We start from the raw sequence: 19,275 nt of genomic DNA on the forward strand, positions 1-19,275 counted from the left end.
TATAGATTATTTATTGTATTTCACATATATACTGGCAGCACCAATCACTTCCTCTTCCTTTTTATAATCTATTATATAACCCCTTCCAGGGTTATATTCTGAAGTGGGCTGCAGCCAACCTCCTTTATATTTCTCCATATAAAGGACGGGTCCCACAATATCGCAATATATTTCGTTGGAAAAAAAATATTGTAATATATTTTTTTTCCAATATCGTGCAGGCCTAGTCCACAGTTCAAATATAGGTTCTTTTAAAGTGCTTGATGTGTAACGAACTCCGAAGAACCCAAAATTCCAAAAATATATCAGAATATACACGTATATCTTCAGTTCAAAGTGACTTGTGAGAAAGTGACTGATGCTTTGATAATTAGAGATAGCACAATTGCCTACATTAATTTTGGTTTATTAGCACATTTGCTATTTGAAGGGATAGCACATGGTACTTGAACTTATTTGAATATTACACATTATACAAGGCCATCTTTACCTCTCCCTCTTTATTTCTACTTCTGATATCCCACCTATGTGGGATTTTAAGGTAGGCAGCAGACTTCTACTTATTACCACAGCGTGGAATCCCAGAGTATTTGTTTGATTTTTAGAGAACACTGGGAGGCTGGGGCAAAGATGCCCATTGGCAGCTGCATGGAGGTATTCAAAATAGCTGTGTGAGATGTGAAGCTTTGCAAGGCGGAGCTATTATCATAACCACGCTGGAACGCAAGCTCGCATCGGATAAAAACAGAAGTGATGCCTGGCGTCGTGACGTCACTAAGAAATAGGCAGTAATATGTTTCAGAACTGTAGTATGCTCCTTTGTCAAACCCAGTTTCCTGAGTGTAGCCACGCAGATCTGCCCATCCCTGCTGCTGATTCCTGACACCAGCTTTTTCCCAGCCCTCACCTGTACAAACCCTGATAAAGGGGAATCAGGAAGGCCATTGAAAGGCGTTGTTTGATTGTTCACAGAGGTACCTGATAGAAACTTTAACATCGACCCTTTTTGCTACCCCACCGAAGCAATCCAATGTTGTTGCCTTGGCAGTCACTTTAAAAGCAGAATCTTCTCCTTTAGCAATCTTTGTGTTGTAAGACGTCGAAAGCTGAAATGGGAAAGACCGATAGAGCATGAGCTAGAGAGCAGGGAAAGGGGGAGAGATAAAGGAGAGAGGATGAGAGGGAGATAAAGAAAGCGTGAGAGGGGATAAAAGAGTGAGAGGGAGAGAAAGGAGAGAGCACGAGAGAGGGAGAGGGGAGAGAGAATGAGAGAGAGAGAGGAAGAGAGAGGGGGGGGAGAGAGAGGGGGGAAAGAGAGAGAGAGGGGAAGAGAGAGAGAGAGAAAGGAGGAGAGAGAGAGAGAGGGGAAGAGAGAGAGAGAGAAAGGAGGAGAGAGAGAGAGAGAGAGAGGAAGAGAGAGAGAGAGAGAGGAAGAGAGAGGAAGAGAGAGAGAGGGAGGAAGAGAGAGAGAGAGAGGAATGGAGAGAGAGAGGAAGGGAGAGGGAAGAGAGCGGAGAGAGAATACATAAGAATAGAAAAGAATAGAATAGAAAAAATAGAATAGAAAATAATTAAACAATAGAATACATATAACCATGACCCAGAAATAAAATATAATTCAGATTTGAATGGATTAGAAAATATTAGATTAGAATATAATAGAAAATAACAATAGTATAGAAAAAAAAACAGACTAGTATAGAACAAATATAATCATCTTCCAAAATTCAAATTTTGAATAGAATAAATTTGAATTTGAATAAAATAGAATAGAAAAGAGCAGACTAGAATAAAATAAAAAAAAAGGACAGAATTAAAAAAAAAAAAAAACAATTGAATTGAATAGAATAGAAAGAATGTAACTGTTTTCTAAAATCCAAGTAGAATCAATTCAAATTTAAATAGAATTGAAAATAATAGATTAGAATATGAAGATGGTTACATTTTTTCTGTTCCATTCTATTATACTCTGTTGTTTTTTTCTGTACTATTCTGTTATTTTCTATTCGAATCTACTATTTTCCATTCTATTCAAATTCGAAATTCATTCTATTTGCAATTTGGGAAATGGTTATATTCTTTCTATTCTATTCTATTGTTTTTTTTTTTTAAAGTTCCACTGGCTTTTGTGTTTATTAAAAGTCAGCAGCTACAAAAAGTGTATCTGACTTTTAATAAACACACACTCACCTGTCCCAGGATCCAGCAATGCGGCCGGGGTGGCAGCCTCGGTTTTCTCCTTCTTCTCCCTGTGGCGGTGGCATCACTACCGTGGGCACCTGGCTGTGACAGCTTGCGGCTTCACAGCCGGGTGCACACTACACATGCATGAGTCACGCTGCGTGTCGTGACTGGCCAGGCAATCCTCTGGGACCTGTGACGTGTCCCCAAAGATTGCAGGGAGGGAGGGGGAGAGGAGAATTTCTGCCCAAGCCGCCTAGGCGGTCCGAGCGGAAGTGGGAGTGGGTACCTGTCAAAACTAGGTACCCGCCCCCCCCTAAAAAAAATGACATGCCAAATGTGGCATTTCAGGGGGTCAGGACCACTTAAAGCGGAAGTTCCACTTTTGAGTGGAACTCCGCTTCAATTTTATTTGTTTCTATTCGAAAATTCAGAAGATTGTAATATATTCCATTCAATTTTATTTTCTATTCCATTTTGTTCTCTTTTCTCTATTATATTCTACTCTTCTATTCTATTTAGTTCATCTTCTTTTCTATTTTCAAAATCAAATGTATAATAATACATACATTCAGCGGCGCTTCAGCACACACAATGTATGTGTGCAAGTATATTAATATCTAATATACTTGCACACATACATTGTGTGTGCTGAAGCGCCGCTGAATGTATGATATAACAAACTGAGACGCACAGACTGGGCTATTATTATACATTTGATTTTGCAAGTTTTACGTTTACAGTGGCAGCTAGTGCATTAAAAGGATGCACAGAGTGACATGTTTTACATGATTTTATCTACATGATTTTATTTACTATTTATTCATGATTTGAGTAGATATATTTATTTCTTTATACCTTACACTGATTTATATATATATTTTAGCGCCGGGCGGGTGGTTGATGTTTTTTAGAATCAGTTACCTTTTACAAAATTCTTTTCTATTTTATTCTCTTTGGAAATTGGAAAACAAATCAAAACTTCAATGAAATTAGAAAACAAATCAAAACTTCAATGAAATTGGAAAACAAATCAAAACTTCAATGAAATTAGAAAACAAATCAAAAATTCAATGAAATTGGAAAACTTTTTGAAATTTATTTGAAAACTATTTGAATTCGGAAAATATGAATTGATAGGAATACGAAAACATTAAGTGAATTCCGAAAACTAATTATTCCAGTTAAAACAAATTTATGCAAAAAAAAAAAAAAAACGTATCAAAACGAAACAAAATGAAACTAATTTTTTTGTTCTGCACATGTCTATTCAGGGCAAAAAATGCACTGTACAGCGCATTGCAATGCGTTTGGTGGGGGTGAACAACCACAGGCGTAAAAGACCCTGCAAATTCGAGTGTTAGACGAACGAGCCGAACACTGACATTGGAACTCATGCTTGGGGCGAACGCCCCCCCCCCCCCTACACTATTCAGGAGCACAATCCTCCTCCAGCAGCAGGAACATAGCCCAAACGCATGCAGGAGCCACTGCATTTCTATCAATGGATGTGTTTACCTTCAACCATGCGTTGAGGCAATTGATGCATTTTTCAAATTGAAGTTGCATTTAAAAATAAAGCCAGTCGACATGAGCCCTTAGGGCTTGTTCACGCCAGAACCACGTGAGGGAAAGACAGGTTCTGCGGGCGTTTCCCGCACCGTGTTTGAGCACATTGCCCTCACAATCTGTACGTGGGTGCATACGTTATGTTAACAGCATCCCAAACACAAATGCAGTTAGTAACCATGCGATTTGGTGCGGCATGTTGTTAAAAGTAGTGCATGGATTATTTTTTCCGCATTCCGGTGCAGGCAATTCAAATGAATGGGCTACGGTATAACACTGCACAGAAACGCGTGGGAATCGCATGGGAACACTGCACTCATTTGTGTGCAATCCCAGAGTGAACCGGGCTTACCTTGTACTGGGGAGGATTATTTCTCTAGGATTATGTTCTAGAGAGAGGTTCTCTTTAGCGATGCCGCCGATCTTACCTGAACAAAAGGGCTGCCTGTTCCGGTGACGACAAATTTATAGTCCGCAAAAGGTGAAGAGATTTCCTCACTCTGGATTAAAAATGTATTTTGTTTGTTAATTGACACATTGAAAATCTCCATGTCATTCTGAAATAAAGAAACCACCACGTCGGTCTCGTTGGTATTAATTATCCGCCCAAAGCGAGTCAGAGCTTCAATCGCCAATGATGTAGGCTGCCAGGAAGAAAAGAAACGGATGGAAAGTTTAAAGGCAATCTCTAATAGGTCAGTTTAGGTATACAAGCTTTACTACTTTCACAAAGGGCCGGTTCACACCGCAATGTCTGCATCCTGGATGCGTTTCCCCTTTTTTTTTTAACCGCTTCTGGACCGGGCCTTTTTCTGACACTTGTTGTTTACAAGTTAAAATCATTTTTTTTTGCTAGAAAATTACTTAGAACCCCCAAACATTTTATATATATATATATATAGCAGAGACCCTAGAGAATAAAATGGAGATCATTGCAATATTTTTGATCACACCGTATTTGCACAGCATTCTTACAAACACAATTTCTTTGGGAAAAAAAAATACACTTTTTTGAATTAAAAAATAAGAAAACAGTAAAGTAAGCCCAATTTTTTTTCTATATTGTGAAAGATAATATTACACCGAGTAAATAGATATCCAACATGTCATGCTTCAAAATTGTGCACGCTTGTGGAATTTTAAGTACATTGGTACTTAAAAAATCCCCATAGGTGACATTTTAAAAATTTCTACAGGTTACCAGCTTAGAGTTACAGAGAAGATCTAGAGCGCAAATTATTGCTCTCGCTCTAACGATCGTGGTGATACCTCACATGTGTGGTTTCAACACCGTTTACATATGTGGGCTCGACTTGCGTATGCGTTCACTTCTGCATGTGAGCTAACGGGGACGGGGCACTTCAATTTTTTTTCTCCCATTTATTTATTTTTTTTTTATTGTATTTTTATTGAAAGTTTTCGTACAAATCCAAAAGAATTCCCATAAAGAACGTTACAGACAATGAGTAACAATGATAAATGGAGAACAAACGAGTCAATGTATTACATAGGTATGAAAGAGAAAAAAGAGAGAGGAGGAAAGAAAACAAAAGGGGGGGGGATCAAAATGTGACACACATGACAGTATGACCTGAGGGAGATATAACAAGACAATGCTAAACCAGGAATAAAAGCAGGAAGGCCAAGTCATGGGGTGCAGGGAATTGAATAGTTTAGGGAAAAGGTGCAATCCCCAATGGTCTCTATCAAGTTGGACCTGAAGGGGAACCATATTCTGAGGCATCCCAGGCATCCCACGTCTTATTAAAGTGGGGAATAGCATCCCCCCCACTAGTGCCGTCATATACTCCATTCTCCGTATGCATGAAATCACCTTCAATAACTGAGTTTGGCTAGGTGGGCAGTAGATAACCAATGTAGCGAAATTAGTCTCTTGGCTGCAAATAGGATAAAGGAAGCAAGTCTATTTGAAGATTTCCCAATATTGGGAAAAGGAAGGACCAGGAGATAATGTAATGGATCCAACGGTAATGTATGGTCTAACACCCGTTGGAGTAGAGACATTACCAATGACCAGAAAGGTAAAATGACCTCACATAGCCAAAAAATTTGAAAACTGGTACCCTGTAGCTTTACCACAACACCAACATAGAGGGGAGTGAGAACGGTTTTGACCATGGAGTACCTCTGGTGTTTTATACCAAAACAGCAAGATTTTGTAGACCGTCTCTCTCTGTGCCACACATCTAGAGGTTTTGGAGGTAGACGACCAAATTTTATCCCAATTAGGGAGGGAGATACGGCATTGTAGATTGGATGACCATTTACTCACTTAGAGTTTGTGGACAATGGAGTTGCTTCATGAAGTAGTTTGTAAATAGAAGCGATTAGGTAAAGTTGGTGCGGTCCTTGGGCACAAAGAAGTTCAAATGTGGTGGGTTTGGGTAGGGTCAGTGAAGGCATTAGCGTGAAGAAGTAATGCTTAATTTGGAGGTACAGGTAGAAAGCATGTTTAGGGATGTGGTATTGGACTAAAGGTCTTCAAATGTGCAAAACCTACTGGTGGCTAGGTGGACAAATTGGCGTAACTGAAACAGGCCCGCTTGCACCCAGACTGAAACACGGGGTAGTGACAAGCTATCTGGGAGAAGAAGGTTGAATAGTATAGAGGATAGCAGGAGACATGGCGAGGAGAGAGAGAACTTATTGACACATGTACACCAAATTTTAATAGTGAAGAGTATTGTAACCAAGCAAAGTCCCTGATGTTTGGGGTCTAAGTGAGAGGAAGATGACCAGATCAAGGAGCATGGATGTGTGGAATATAGGGAACCCATTTCAATTTATGACCATCTGTTTGGGGCCTCCTGGGAAGACCAAGAGGAGATCGAAGAAGGTGAAATGCAAGGTAGTATTTAAGGACATCAGGAGCTCCCAGACCACCCCTGTTTTTGGGGGAGAAGTTAACTGAGCCAGCAACCATATGAAGTTAAGGAACCAGCGTTTAAGTATTTTTAGTTGGGACGTGGGAATCTGAACTGGAAGTGTTTTTCGAAGAAATAAAGCAATTTAGGCATGATAGACATTTTCAGGACATTTATCCTACCTAACCAGGAAATAGGGTATGAGTTCCAGCATAATAGCATGTCTCTAGCGTCTTTGAATAGAGGCAAGTAGTTAACCGGGTATAATGATGAATACGTAGGAGTGATCTGTATCCCCATGTATCTAATGGCAGAAGGACACCATCTATATGGATATGTCTGCTGTAGAGCCGAGAGGTCCTCCGGGGGAATATGGAGGGGTATAGCTTCTGTTTTGGAAGTATTAATTTTATAGCCAGATAAAAGGCTAAACTTGGACAGCAGAGCATGGAGGGATGGGAGGGGAAGGTGAGGGGAAGGTGAGGGGAAGGTGAGGGGAAGGTGAGGGTTGGGTTAGTGTTAAAAGAATATAATCTGCAAAAAAGGAAAGTATGTACTCCCTCTGCCGCATGGGTACTCCCCAAATGTCCGGATGAGCTCGGATGGCAGCCGCCAAAGGCTCCAGACATAGTATAAATAAGAGTGGGGACAGGGGACACCCTTGCCCAGTATCGCTAGACATCTGGAAGGTTTGTGACAGGAAAGAGGACATCCGTACTTGAGAGGATGGGTTGGAATAAAGGGCCTGTAGGGCTGATAGAAAGAATCCTTTAAAACCAAAGCGGTTTAGCGTAGCAAACATACATGGCCAGCTTAATCGATCAAACGCTTTTTGGATGTCTAAGCTTAAAATGATAGCGGGGCGTCAAACTCTATTCAACATGTCTATCAGGTCCATGGTGCGTCTCGTGTTGCCTGGTTGGGACAAAGCCCACCTGGTCCTTATCTATCAGTTTGGACAAAAATTGGGATTAACGATTGGCAAGAATTTTCATAAATATCTTATAATCAGAATTTAAGAGTGCTATTGGTCTATACTTGTAAGGGAGGGGTGAGTCTTTACCCGGTTTCGGTATAACACTGATAAAAGAGTGGAGGAAGGAGGAATGGGGAGCCTTTCCTTCTAGTAGAGAATTATAGAGGCATAACATATGTGGGGCCAGGATGTACAATGAAAAAAAATTAAAGTAAACATACAAATAAATAAATGTGATCAGAGTATATCACCACATGTGAAATACAATTTGCTTGAATCACACATAAATAAAACCAAGTCTATAAAATCCAAACAAGTGAGTGGCTACTCAAACATTCTGTTTACTTTTTCAGAATAATGAAAAAGTAAACAGAATGTTATTCGCAGACTCCATTTCCCCATGGCACCACGTGAAAGTAGGTATTATGAGGGTACCCTTACCAGCTCCTCTAAAACATGCACTCAAACATCAAGAGCAAGGTCAATGGAACAAGGTATCTTCCCCAAAACCGAATCAATCACCTCATGGAAAAGCGGGGACTGGAATCTTACCAGATGTAATGATATCGGGTGCTATGTTAAACACAGGCACCCACAAACTCCACTTCAGGGCTCCTGCGGTCTGTCTAGATATTCCACTCTGCGTGCTCCCGCTAGATCCCCTCACTTTATTGATGTTGTACTTCACCAGCGGTAACTCTTAGTTAAGCTAGGATACAACCGACCCCATATGGAAAACGCAAGAAGCAGGCAATAGGGTTGAGCGAACACCTAGATGTCCGTGTTCGACGGGTTCGGCCGAACTTTAAAAAAAAGTCCGGGTCCGTGTCCCGGACTTTTACCGAACTTTTCCCGGACACCGAACCCCATTGAAGTCAATGGGGACCCGAACTTTAAGGCACTAAAATGGCTCTAAAACACCAAAGGAAAGGGCTAGAGTGCTGCAAATGGCAGCAAAACGTAATTAAGAGCATGGCAAGTGCTCTGCAAACAAATGTGGATAGGGAAATAACTTAAAACAACAAAAAAAAAACAGAAAAATAAAACAATGTTCTTCTTCATCTCTGAAGGACGAGGCCCATATGGAGTAGGAGGGAGGTTGAGGTGGTGGTGGATGTGGCGGTGACATAGGCGTGCGCACAGGGTGTGCTGGGTGTGCCTGGGCACACCCTAATCACCTAGGGCACATAGCATTGCCAGTGAGGAGATGGGAAAGATCTCCCTGGGACCTGCTCTGCTCTATTTCTCCTTGCCTACAGGTACATGGCCCCGATACATTACTCTCCCTGCTGGCAAACACATGCATGTGTATTTCAACTTTGGGGTGCACACCTTAATGCAATAGGCTGCGCACACCTATGGGCGGTGTAGGTGGAAGCGGCGGTGGAGGAGGACCAGGGCCGGATTAACAGCATCATGGGCTTGGTGCTGAGGATTTTGAAGGGCCTTAAGGGCCGTGCCTTGCCATGCACCCAGAGGAGGAAGGGTGCAGCCATGCATGCCTAATTCAACATGGGATGCTGTCTCTGAAGCCCATAAACACATCCATGCATCGCCAACTGTCCCTCCTTGTCCGGCCTTCACGCTGTGTGGGGAGGTTCTGAGGGTGCTGCCTGGGGAAGCGAGCATAGAAGCCAGACTTCTGTGTTTACAAGTGACAGAAGAGCGGTAACAGTGAATATGGCCAACCCGGGGCCTATATAAAAGGTAGGGGCCTGGAGCTGCAGCTCCAATAGCCCCTACATTAATCTGGCCCTGAGGAGGAGGACGAGGTAGCCAACACTGCTTCTTTTCAAAAATTTTAAATGAGGGTACACCCCAAAAGAGTGAGAAAGAGCAAAAATGGAACAATGGGTGGGTAAGGTCGGTATCCATTGCTATTCTGCATAAGGTACGGAAAAGTCCCGTGGGATCCATGCCTGGTTCATTTTAATGAACGTGAGCTTGTCCACATTGTCTCTGGACAGGCGGCTGCGCTTGTCTGTTATAACGCCCCCAGCCGTGCTAAATACCCGTTCAGATAATACACTGGCTGCAGGGCACGCCAGCACCTCCAAGGCGTAAAGGGCAAGCTCAAGCCATGTGCCCAATTTGGAGACCCAGAAGTTGAAGGGGGCAGACCCGTCATTCACTACATGTAGGCGTGTGCACACATACTGCTCCACCATGTTGGTAAAATGCTGCCTCCTGCTAAGACGTTCCATCTGAGCTGCTGGTGCTGCTGTTTGTTGTGGCGTGCTGACAAAGCTTTTCCACATTTCGGCCATGCTAACCCTGCCTTCTGAGGTGCTGGCGGTGCCCTGGTTGCGTTGGCGACCTCCTCCTCCTCCTCCTCTGCCTTGTGCTTCCACTGTGGCCCCGCTGTCAGATGGGAATGCCAGCAGCATGGCGTCTACCAGCGTGCGCTTGTACTCGCGCATCTTGCGATCGCGCTCCAGTGAGTGAATTAAGGACGGTACGTTGTCCTTGTAACGGGGATCCAGCAGCGTGGCCACCCAGTAATCAGCACAAGTTAGAATGTGGGCAACTCGGCGGTCGTTGTGGAGACACTGCAGCATGTAATCGCTCATGTGTGCCGGGCTGCCCAGAGGCAACGAAAGGCTGTCCTCTGTGGGAGGTGTATCGTCCGTGTCCTCTGTATCCCCCCAGCCACGCACCAGTGATGGCCATGAGCTGGCCTGGGTGCCACCCTGCTGTGAACATGGTTCCATCTCCTCCTCCAGCTCCTCCTCCAGCTCCTCCTCCTCCTCATCCTCCTCATCCTCCAGAACTGTGCCCCTGCTGGACAATTGCGTCCCTGGCGTTTGCGTGTGCAGGAACCCACCCTCGGAGCCCCTTGCGAATGACTGCCCTGAAAGCCTTGGAAATGTTACCTCTTCATCCTCCTCCTCCTCCTCATCCTGTGCCACATCCTCTTCCATCATCGCCCGAATTGTTTTTTCAAGGAGGCATAGAAGTGGGATAGTTAAGCTGAGAACGGCGTCATTGCCACTGGCCATGTTGGTGGAGTACTCAAAACAGCGCAACAAGGCACACAGGTCTCGCATGGAGGCCCAGTTAAATTAAATAGCGGAATAGAAAATATGATCCAAAAAAAGTGTATGTATATCACACGTACACAACCACACTGGGCCCCAATTACTATTGTTTGTACCCCTAAAAGGCTAGATGAGGAGTAGGGGGAGTATGGAACAGGCAGCACCCTCAAACCTTCAGAAGTATGAGATGAACCCCAACAACTTGGAAAGGTGGATCTCTCTCACACGTACCGACACAGACTATCCCGCAATTCAATTGATCCTCAAAGGTTTTTATTGAATAGCGGAATAGGAAATATGATCAAAAAAAGTGTATGTATCTCGCACGTACACAACCACACTAGGCCCCAATTACTATTGTTTGTACCCCTAAAAGGCTAGATGAGGAGTAGGGGGGGTATGGAACAGGCAGCACCCTCAAACCTTCAGAAGTATGAGATGAACCCCAACAACTTGGAAAGGTGGATCTCTCTCACACGTACCGACACAGACTATCCCCCAATTTAACTGATCCCCAAAGGTTTTTGATTAAATAGCGGAATAGAAAATATGATCCAAAAAAAGTGTATGTATATCACACGTACACAACCACACTAGGCCCCAATTACTATTGTTTGTACCCCTAAAAGGCTAGATGAGGAGTAGGGGGGGTATGGAACAGGCAGCACCCTCAAACCTTCAGAAGTATGAGATGAACCCCAACAACTTGGAAAGGTGGATCTCTCTCACACGTACCGACACAGACTATCCCCCAATTTAACTGATCCCCAAAGGTTTTTGATTAAATAGCGGAATAGAAAATATGATCCAAAAAAAGTGTATGTATATCACACGTACACAACCACACTGGGCCCCAATTACTATTGTTTGTACCCCTAAAAGGCTAGATGAGGAGTAGGGGGAGTATGGAACAGGCAGCACCCTCAAACCTTCAGAAGTATGAGATGAACCCCAACAACTTGGAAAGGTGGATCTCTCTCACACGTACCAACACAGACTATCCCCCAATTTAACTGATCCCCAAAGGTTTTTGATTAAATAGCGGAATAGAAAATATGATCCAAAAAAAGTGTATGTATATCACACGTACACAACCACACTAGGCCCCAATTACTATTGTTTGTACCCCTAAAAAGCTAGATGAGGAGTAGGGGGAGTATGGAACAGGCAGCACCCTCAAACCTTCAGAAGTATGAGATGAACCCCAACAACTTGGAAAGGTGGATCTCTCTCACACGTACCGACACAGACTATCCCGCAATTCAATTGATCCTCAAAGGTTTTTATTGAATAGCGGAATAGGAAATATGATCAAAAAAAGTGTATGTATCTCGCACGTACACAACCACACTAGGCCCCAATTACTATTGTTTGTACCCCTAAAAGGCTAGATGAGGAGTAGGGGGGGTATGGAACAGGCAGCACCCTCAAACCTTCAGAAGTATGAGATGAACCCCAACAACTTGGAAAGGTGGATCTCTCTCACACGTACCAACACAGACTATCCCCCAATTTAACTGATCCCCAAAGGTTTTTGATTAAATAGCGGAATAGAAAATATGATCCCAAAAAAGTGTATGTATATCACACGTACACAACCACACTAGGCCCCAATTACTATTGTTTGTACCCCTAAAAGGCTAGGAGTAGGGGGAGTATGGAACAGGCAGCACCCTCAAACCTTCAGAAGTATGAGATGAACCCCAACAACTTGGAAAGGTGGATCTCTCTCACACGTACCAACACAGACTATCCCCCAATTTAACTGATCCCCAAAGGTTTTTGATTAAATAGCGGAATAGAAAATATGATCCCAAAAAAGTGTATGTATATCACACGTACACAACCACACTAGGCCCCAATTACTATTGTTTGTACCCCTAAAAGGCTAGGAGTAGGGGGAGTATGGAACAGGCAGCACCCTCAAACCTTCAGAAGTATGAGATGAACCCCAACAACTTGGAAAGGTGGATCTCTCTCACACGTACCAACACAGACTATCCCCCAATTTAACTGATCCCCAAAGGTTTTTGATTAAATAGCGGAATAGAAAATATGATCCCAAAAAAGTGTATGTATATCACACGTACACAACCACACTAGGCCCCAATTACTATTGTTTGTACCCCTAAAAGGCTAGATGAGGAGTAGGGGGAGTATGGAACAGGCAGCACCCTCAAACCTTCAGAAGTATGAGATTGTGTTCACTGTACCCCACAAAGATTGAGTTCACTGCACCCCACAATGATTGTGTTCACTGCACCCCACAAAGATTGTGTTCACTGCACCTCACAAAGATTGTGTTCACTGTACCCCCCAAAGATTGTGTTCACTGCACCCCACAAAGATTCTGTTCACTGTACCCCACAAAGATTGTGTTCACTGCACCCCAAAAAGATTGTGTTCACTGCACCCCAAAAAGGATGTTGTTCACTGCACCCCAAAAAGGATGTTGTTCACTCCACCCCAAAAAGATTGTGTTCACTGCACCCCACAAAGATTGTGTTCACTGCACCCCAAAAAGATTGTGTTCACTGCACCCCAAAAATGATTTTGTTCACTGCACCCCAAAAAGGATTTTGTTCACTGCACCCCAAAAAGGATGTTGTTCACTCCACCCCAAAAAGATTGTGTTCACTGCACCCCACAAAGGATTTTGTTCACTGCACCCCAAAAAGATTGTGTTCACTGCACCCCAAAAAGGATGTTGTTCACTGCACCCCAAAAAGGATTTTGTTCACTGCACCCCAAAAAGATTGTGTTCACTGCACCCCACAAAGGATTTTGTTCACTGCACCCCACAAAGATTGTGTTCACTGCACACCAAAAAGGATTGTGTTCACTGCACCCCAAAAAGATTTTGTTCACTGCACCCCAAAAAGATTGTGTTCACTGCAGCCCAAAAAGATTGTGTTCACTGCAGCCCAAAAAGATTGTGTTCACTGCAGCTCACACACAGAAAAATGGATGTGGATCACTGACACCTGCCTATCTCCAATCCCACACCACACAGCAATATCGATTGTAGTTTGTAGAACACAGTTTCCCTAAAATTCAGCAGACTCTGTCCCTAACAGGATTGAGAAGAGATCGTAGATCAGGATTGAGTGCAGATTCACCCCACCCCCCACACAGCAATATCGATTGTAGTTTGTAGAAGACACTGACCCTATATAATTCAGCAGACTCTATCCCTAAAATGCCTACAACTCGCCCTGCCTAAACACTCCGACCTGTCCCTCAATTCTATCCGGACACAAATGGTTTTTTCCTGCCTATCTTTCCCTAATCAGCAGCCAGCACGTTGATGTGTGCTCTGTCCCTGAATCTAAGCAGCATAATGACGCCGCTGCGGCTGCCTCGAACTTATAAAGACTTGGTCACATGCTTCAGACGGCCAATCACAGCTACTGAGACATTTGCAGGCATGGCTGGGATGGCTTAAGGCACACCAGTTAAACGATTGTTGATTGGCTGTTGAAAGCCCGCCATGAAAAGAGCGCCAAAGCATGCAAAACCCGGAAATAAAACGACCGAACACGGATTTTTACCCGAACATACAGTAAAGTGTCCGTGTCCGTGTTCGGGTACAAAAAATCCAATTATTCGGTACGAACACGAATAATACAGTCCGTGTTCGCTCAACACTAGCAGGCAATGGTGCATTATCCCCGGTACACAATTTAAAAAGTAGGGCACTTACATAACACCAACGATAAACAGGCAAAATTCTTAAGCTTCAGATGTTCGCGGCCGCTCTGCAATTCACAGTTGATGCCTTCTGAGGCGAAACGTGTCAGCTGGAGAAGCCGCGCTGTCACTTCTGAAGCTTAAGAATTTCGCCTATTTATCGTTGGTATTATGTAAGATTCAAGCACATTGTATTTCACATGTAGTGATATACTCTGATCACATTTATTTATTTATATGTTTTGATGCATATCAAGTTTTTTTTAATTTATTTTACTGAGTGCACTTTTTTTCATTTCACATTTACTCCATCACGGTTGGAGTTTCAGTTGCTGCTATAGTAAATATCTAGGTTTTGTGCACCTTTTTCACTTATTAATAGGTCTTGAAGTACTTATAAGGGAGTCCAACAGGGCCAGGGGACTTTTGAGTAGGCAATTGTTTAACAGTATTGGTGAGTTCCTCTATTGTGATAGGAGCATTCAGCATCTGTTGATCAGAAGAGGATAGTTTAGAAAGGTGAATGTCCTCTAAAAAAGAGTCAAATGAGACCAGCTGGAAGGGTGGGTGAAGAGTCGGGGATAGGCAATTATAGAGTTTTTGGTAAAATTCTTCAAATACATTGACCATAGTCTGGGGACAATAGGTAGGTGTACTGTTATATTGTATTAGGGAATCAGGGAAAGAATGGGAGGGACAGGGATTAAGCTTGGATACCAACAGCCTATGGGGTTTGTTGGAAAATTCATAACATTTTTGTTTCACTCAAAGCAGTGATTTGGAAGAGGCAGATAAAATTAAAGATTTAAGTTGATCATGTAAAATTGTAACCTTTCGGAGGCGGGCCACTGTGGGGGAGGACAGAAGGCGATGTTCAGCTGTACGTAATTTGGCTAGCAGGGATAAATTTTGGGCCGCTGAATTTTTCTTCAAATGAGAGCCCGTGGATATGCATTGCCCTCTAAAGAATACCTTAAGTGTCTCCCACAGGGTGGACTACCGCTCCACAGAGCCTACATTTAACTCAAAAAATTCAGTTAATGCCTGCGAGAGTGCCTCTCTATTGGCAGGCTGGTTTAGCAGGGACTCATTAGGTTGCCAGTGGCATTTTCTAGGGAACGCCTTCAAGAGAGATAAATCAGGAGAAAGTGGGGCGTGATCAGACCAGGTTATCAAACCTAGGTCGGAGGACACCACACTAGTCAAAAGTGGGGCAAAGACAAAGAAGTAGTCCAATCTGGAAAACATTTTGTGGGGCGGGGAGTAAAAGGAAAACTGTTTGCTGGTTGGGTGTTTGATCTTCCAAGCTTTAAACAGATGATGGGTCCGGAAAGAAGTGGAAAGGGATTGCGTGGAGGAGGGAAGATTGGTGTGAAAAATAGATCTATCTCGTATAGGAGAGAAGGCAACATTTAAGTCACCGCCTAGAATTGTAAATGGGTAAGGGGATGTCTGCAATAGTTCAAGTGTTTCAGTGAGAAATTTTATCTGTCCAGTATTTGGAACATATACATTCATGAGCATAAAGCGAGTGGACATATATTTATATTCCAAAATCACATAGCGACCATAAGGGTCCAGACGAGAGGACAGGTGCGTTTGATGAGAAATCGCTACCCCGGCCTTGCCAGATAAGTCTGATGCTGTAAACGAATGGGGAAAATATCTAGGATTTGAAGGAGCCTCCAGGGTGGAAGTGAGTCTCCTGAATCAGAATCACATCAGCCCCGGATGCTCTAAATTCTTTCAGGACAGTCCAGCGTTTCTTGATGGAGTTTAGACCTTTAACATTATAAGATAGAATTTTTAAAGCCATACATAATTAGAAACATGAAGCAGACATATTCTATATAGTGCAGGTAGTGCCCCAATGAAACATAGAATCAAAAAAGAAAAAACAAGAACTGAACATAAGGTCATACATGAAAAAGCAAGAAATAAGGGTAAAAACAAATTGTCTCATGAAGAAGTCAGTAGTGTGACAATCACAAGGCCTTGAGGAACAGGTGGGGAAACATGGTTCCCCACAAGTGGTGTCCTAGACTCCCTCTCCGACCCAACACTCAATGAGAAAAGAAAAAACTAATCATTTCACTCCTCCCGAATTGCGCCAAGGGACTTGCCAACATTCCCAGAAACAACAATAGAAAAAACAAGGGAAATCCCTGGAGAGGGAGGGTTATGTGAGGCCAAAGATGGATCCTGAAAGGTGACCACAGAAAGATCAGGTGGGGTATCTGTTCAGACGGGAGCGCTGGGGGGGGGGGGTAGAAGAGGACTTCTTCGAATTCTCTTTAGTAGGTGTCCAGATCCTGGTAGGTGCAGTGGAAGCTCCTGTGGTAGAGGGTGGTGGGAGGGAGTCTTCGACCGGGAGTGGTGGAAGGCCCAGGCCTTTAAGGAAAGCTTCTCCCTCGTGGAGATCTCATAGGGTATGCTGTATTCCATCCTTCATGACACTATGGGAAGCCCCAGTAGTAGGGGACTTTGTGGGACTGGAGATGAGAAGTGATGGGTCACAGAGAACGTCTCTTTGCCAAATTGGATATAGATCACTGAAAATTTGAATTTTGTCCCCTTTGAAATTGATGTGAGAGTGGTTGTGGGTAGCCATAGTGAGGGCTTCCTTGCTGTCATAATAGTGAAAACGGACCACAACATCTCTCGGTCTAGCTCCAGAAGGAGGTTTTGGGGCCAAGGACCTATGAGTGCGATCGAATCCCCAGTCTAAGTCAGCGATATCTGGCGCAAGGAAATTGAATAGACCCAAGACATAGGGACAGATTTTGCTGTCAGGTACATTTTCTGATATCCTGCGGATGCGTAGGTTTTGACGCCTTTCCCTGTTTTCCAGGTCTTCCTGGTGCACTTGTAGTTGGGAGAATGAGTGTCTTAGGGATGCATTTTCCTTTTCCAGAGCATGCACATATTGGATCATGTCGTCAAACTTAATTTCCAGGATATCTGTGAGCTCACCAATCTGATCAATCTCTCCCCTCAGTTCCTGGGACAATTTTCCCACTTCCTGAGCTACAGGTTAGCTGGTGTAAAAGCATCTGTAATTTTTCTACTAGTAGCTCAGGGGTTAATAGAGACTGAAGAGGTGGGCCCCTGTTAACAGAGAGGGCCACTTGTGATAGAATTTCAGTAGTGGAAGCAGCGCCTCGATCTATCGGGTTTCCCTGGGAATTTGAGGCCAGGGATCAAGGCCTGGTCAGGAATAGGGATGATAGAACGGTTCGGGTCCACCATCGGTTCGGCCCGAACATTGGGTGTTCGAGGTTCGGCCGAATTTAGAACTTTTTGCCCAAAAAGTTCAGAATTCGGCAACCAGAACCGCCCAAAATGCAATGCTTCAGGAAATGGGCTTTAAAAGCCCGTGATTGGACCAGAACCATTAGCAAAAGCCAATTGAGGGGGCAGGAGAATGCTAGGAATGTGATTGGAGTGACTAGGGGGTCCCTAGACCAATCATTAGTGAATATGCCCCCCAGTATATAAGATCGCCCCCGCCATATTCCTAGCATTGTTATACTGGACATGGAAGAGAGTGGAAGCAGTTCTGTTAATTTTACTTTAAAAGTGTCATTTAGCTATTTTTAGTGTGAGGAAAGGGATATCTAGTGTAGTTAGAGTGCTCCTTTACACTTAAGTTAGCTTCAAAAATTTAGTTTCTGTAGGGAAAGTGTTAAGTGTAAGGGGACCGTAGTGTAGTGTAGGGTTAACTGGCAGTGACTGCTATGGCAGGGTGACAAAACCCTTCCATAGCAGGGTGACCGCTATAGAGAAATGATAATTTCTCTGAATTGCTTCGGCACACCCATATGGCTTCTCACCAGCCAAGCATTTTTTAAGCTGCAGGGGCTGCCACTGCCAGTGCTTTTTTGAGGACATGTTTGATGTCAGACATGGCATCTGAACATGTGTATAGGGGGCATATATAGACATATATGTCTGAATATATACCCCTAGACATATATAGGTGTGATAGTAGCAGAAATAAATGCTTGCGCTAATGAAATCATTTACAGTAATATATTTCTGCTACTATCACACCTATATATGTCTAGGGGTATATATTCAGACATATATGTGTATATATACCCCCTATACACATGTTCAGATGTTTTGCCTGCCTCAAAAGAACCCAAAAAAATGCCAAAAAAACGCTAGTGTCAAAAAAAAAAATGCCCAGGTGTGTTTTTGCTGGCATTTTTTGGGGGGTTTTGGAGGCAGGCAAAACATCTGAACTTGTGTATAGTGGTGTATATACACACATCCATATATTTATATACACACCTAGACATATATAGATGTGATAGTAGCAGAAATATATGCTTGCGCTAATGAAATCATTTACAGTAATATATGTCTGTATATTTACCCCTAGACATATATAGGTGTGATAGTAGCAGAAATATATGCTTGCGCTAATGAAATCATTTACAGTAATATATTTCTGCTACTATCACACCTATATATGTCTAGGTGTGTATATAAATATATGGATGTGTGTATATACACCACTATACACAAGTTCAGATGTTTTGCCTGCCTCAAAAGAACCCAAAAAAATGCCAAAAAAACGCTAGCGTCAAAAACAAAAATGCCCAGGTGTGTTTTTGCTGGCATTTTTTGGGGGGTTTTGGAGGCAGGCAAAACATCTGAACTTGTGCACAGTACCACTATACACAAGTTCAGATGTTTTTCCTGACTGCAAAGAACCCAAAAAAATGCCTGCTTTGAAACCGGCAAGGTGTGGAGAGAAGCTAACCCCCTGAGCTGAAAGTTTTCTAATACATACAATCCTTTTTTTTTTCTGGTTCTGGACATGCTACAGAGCTGAAACTTCACAGGTACACCTTTTAGACCCCCCAGACACAAAATCACACAAAAAAAAAAAAATTCTTAAAAATTGTCATTTTTGATAAAAAAGCCA

At 43.1% G+C, this 19,275-nt stretch overlaps 1 protein-coding gene across 1 annotated transcript in view; it reads right to left on the bottom strand.

Annotated features, from left to right (window-relative positions):
- Window positions 1-563: 563 nt before the first annotated feature.
- LOC309564194 (alpha-2-macroglobulin-like protein 1) overlaps window positions 564-19,275 on the bottom strand; it is a gene marked incomplete at both ends in the record, with an annotated part of 91,316 nt that continues 72,604 nt past the window's right edge. The window contains 3 exons of the mRNA XM_082268825.1: window positions 564-918; window positions 979-1,106; window positions 4,179-4,394. Coding sequence (XP_082124951.1) covers window positions 564-918; window positions 979-1,106; window positions 4,179-4,394 — 699 coding nt within the window. The remainder of the gene's footprint in view (window positions 919-978; window positions 1,107-4,178; window positions 4,395-19,275) is intronic.

This window comes from Pelophylax lessonae (assembly GCF_965119305.1).
Source record: "Pelophylax lessonae genome assembly, chromosome: 9".
Lineage (NCBI taxonomy): Eukaryota > Metazoa > Chordata > Amphibia > Anura > Ranidae > Pelophylax > Pelophylax lessonae.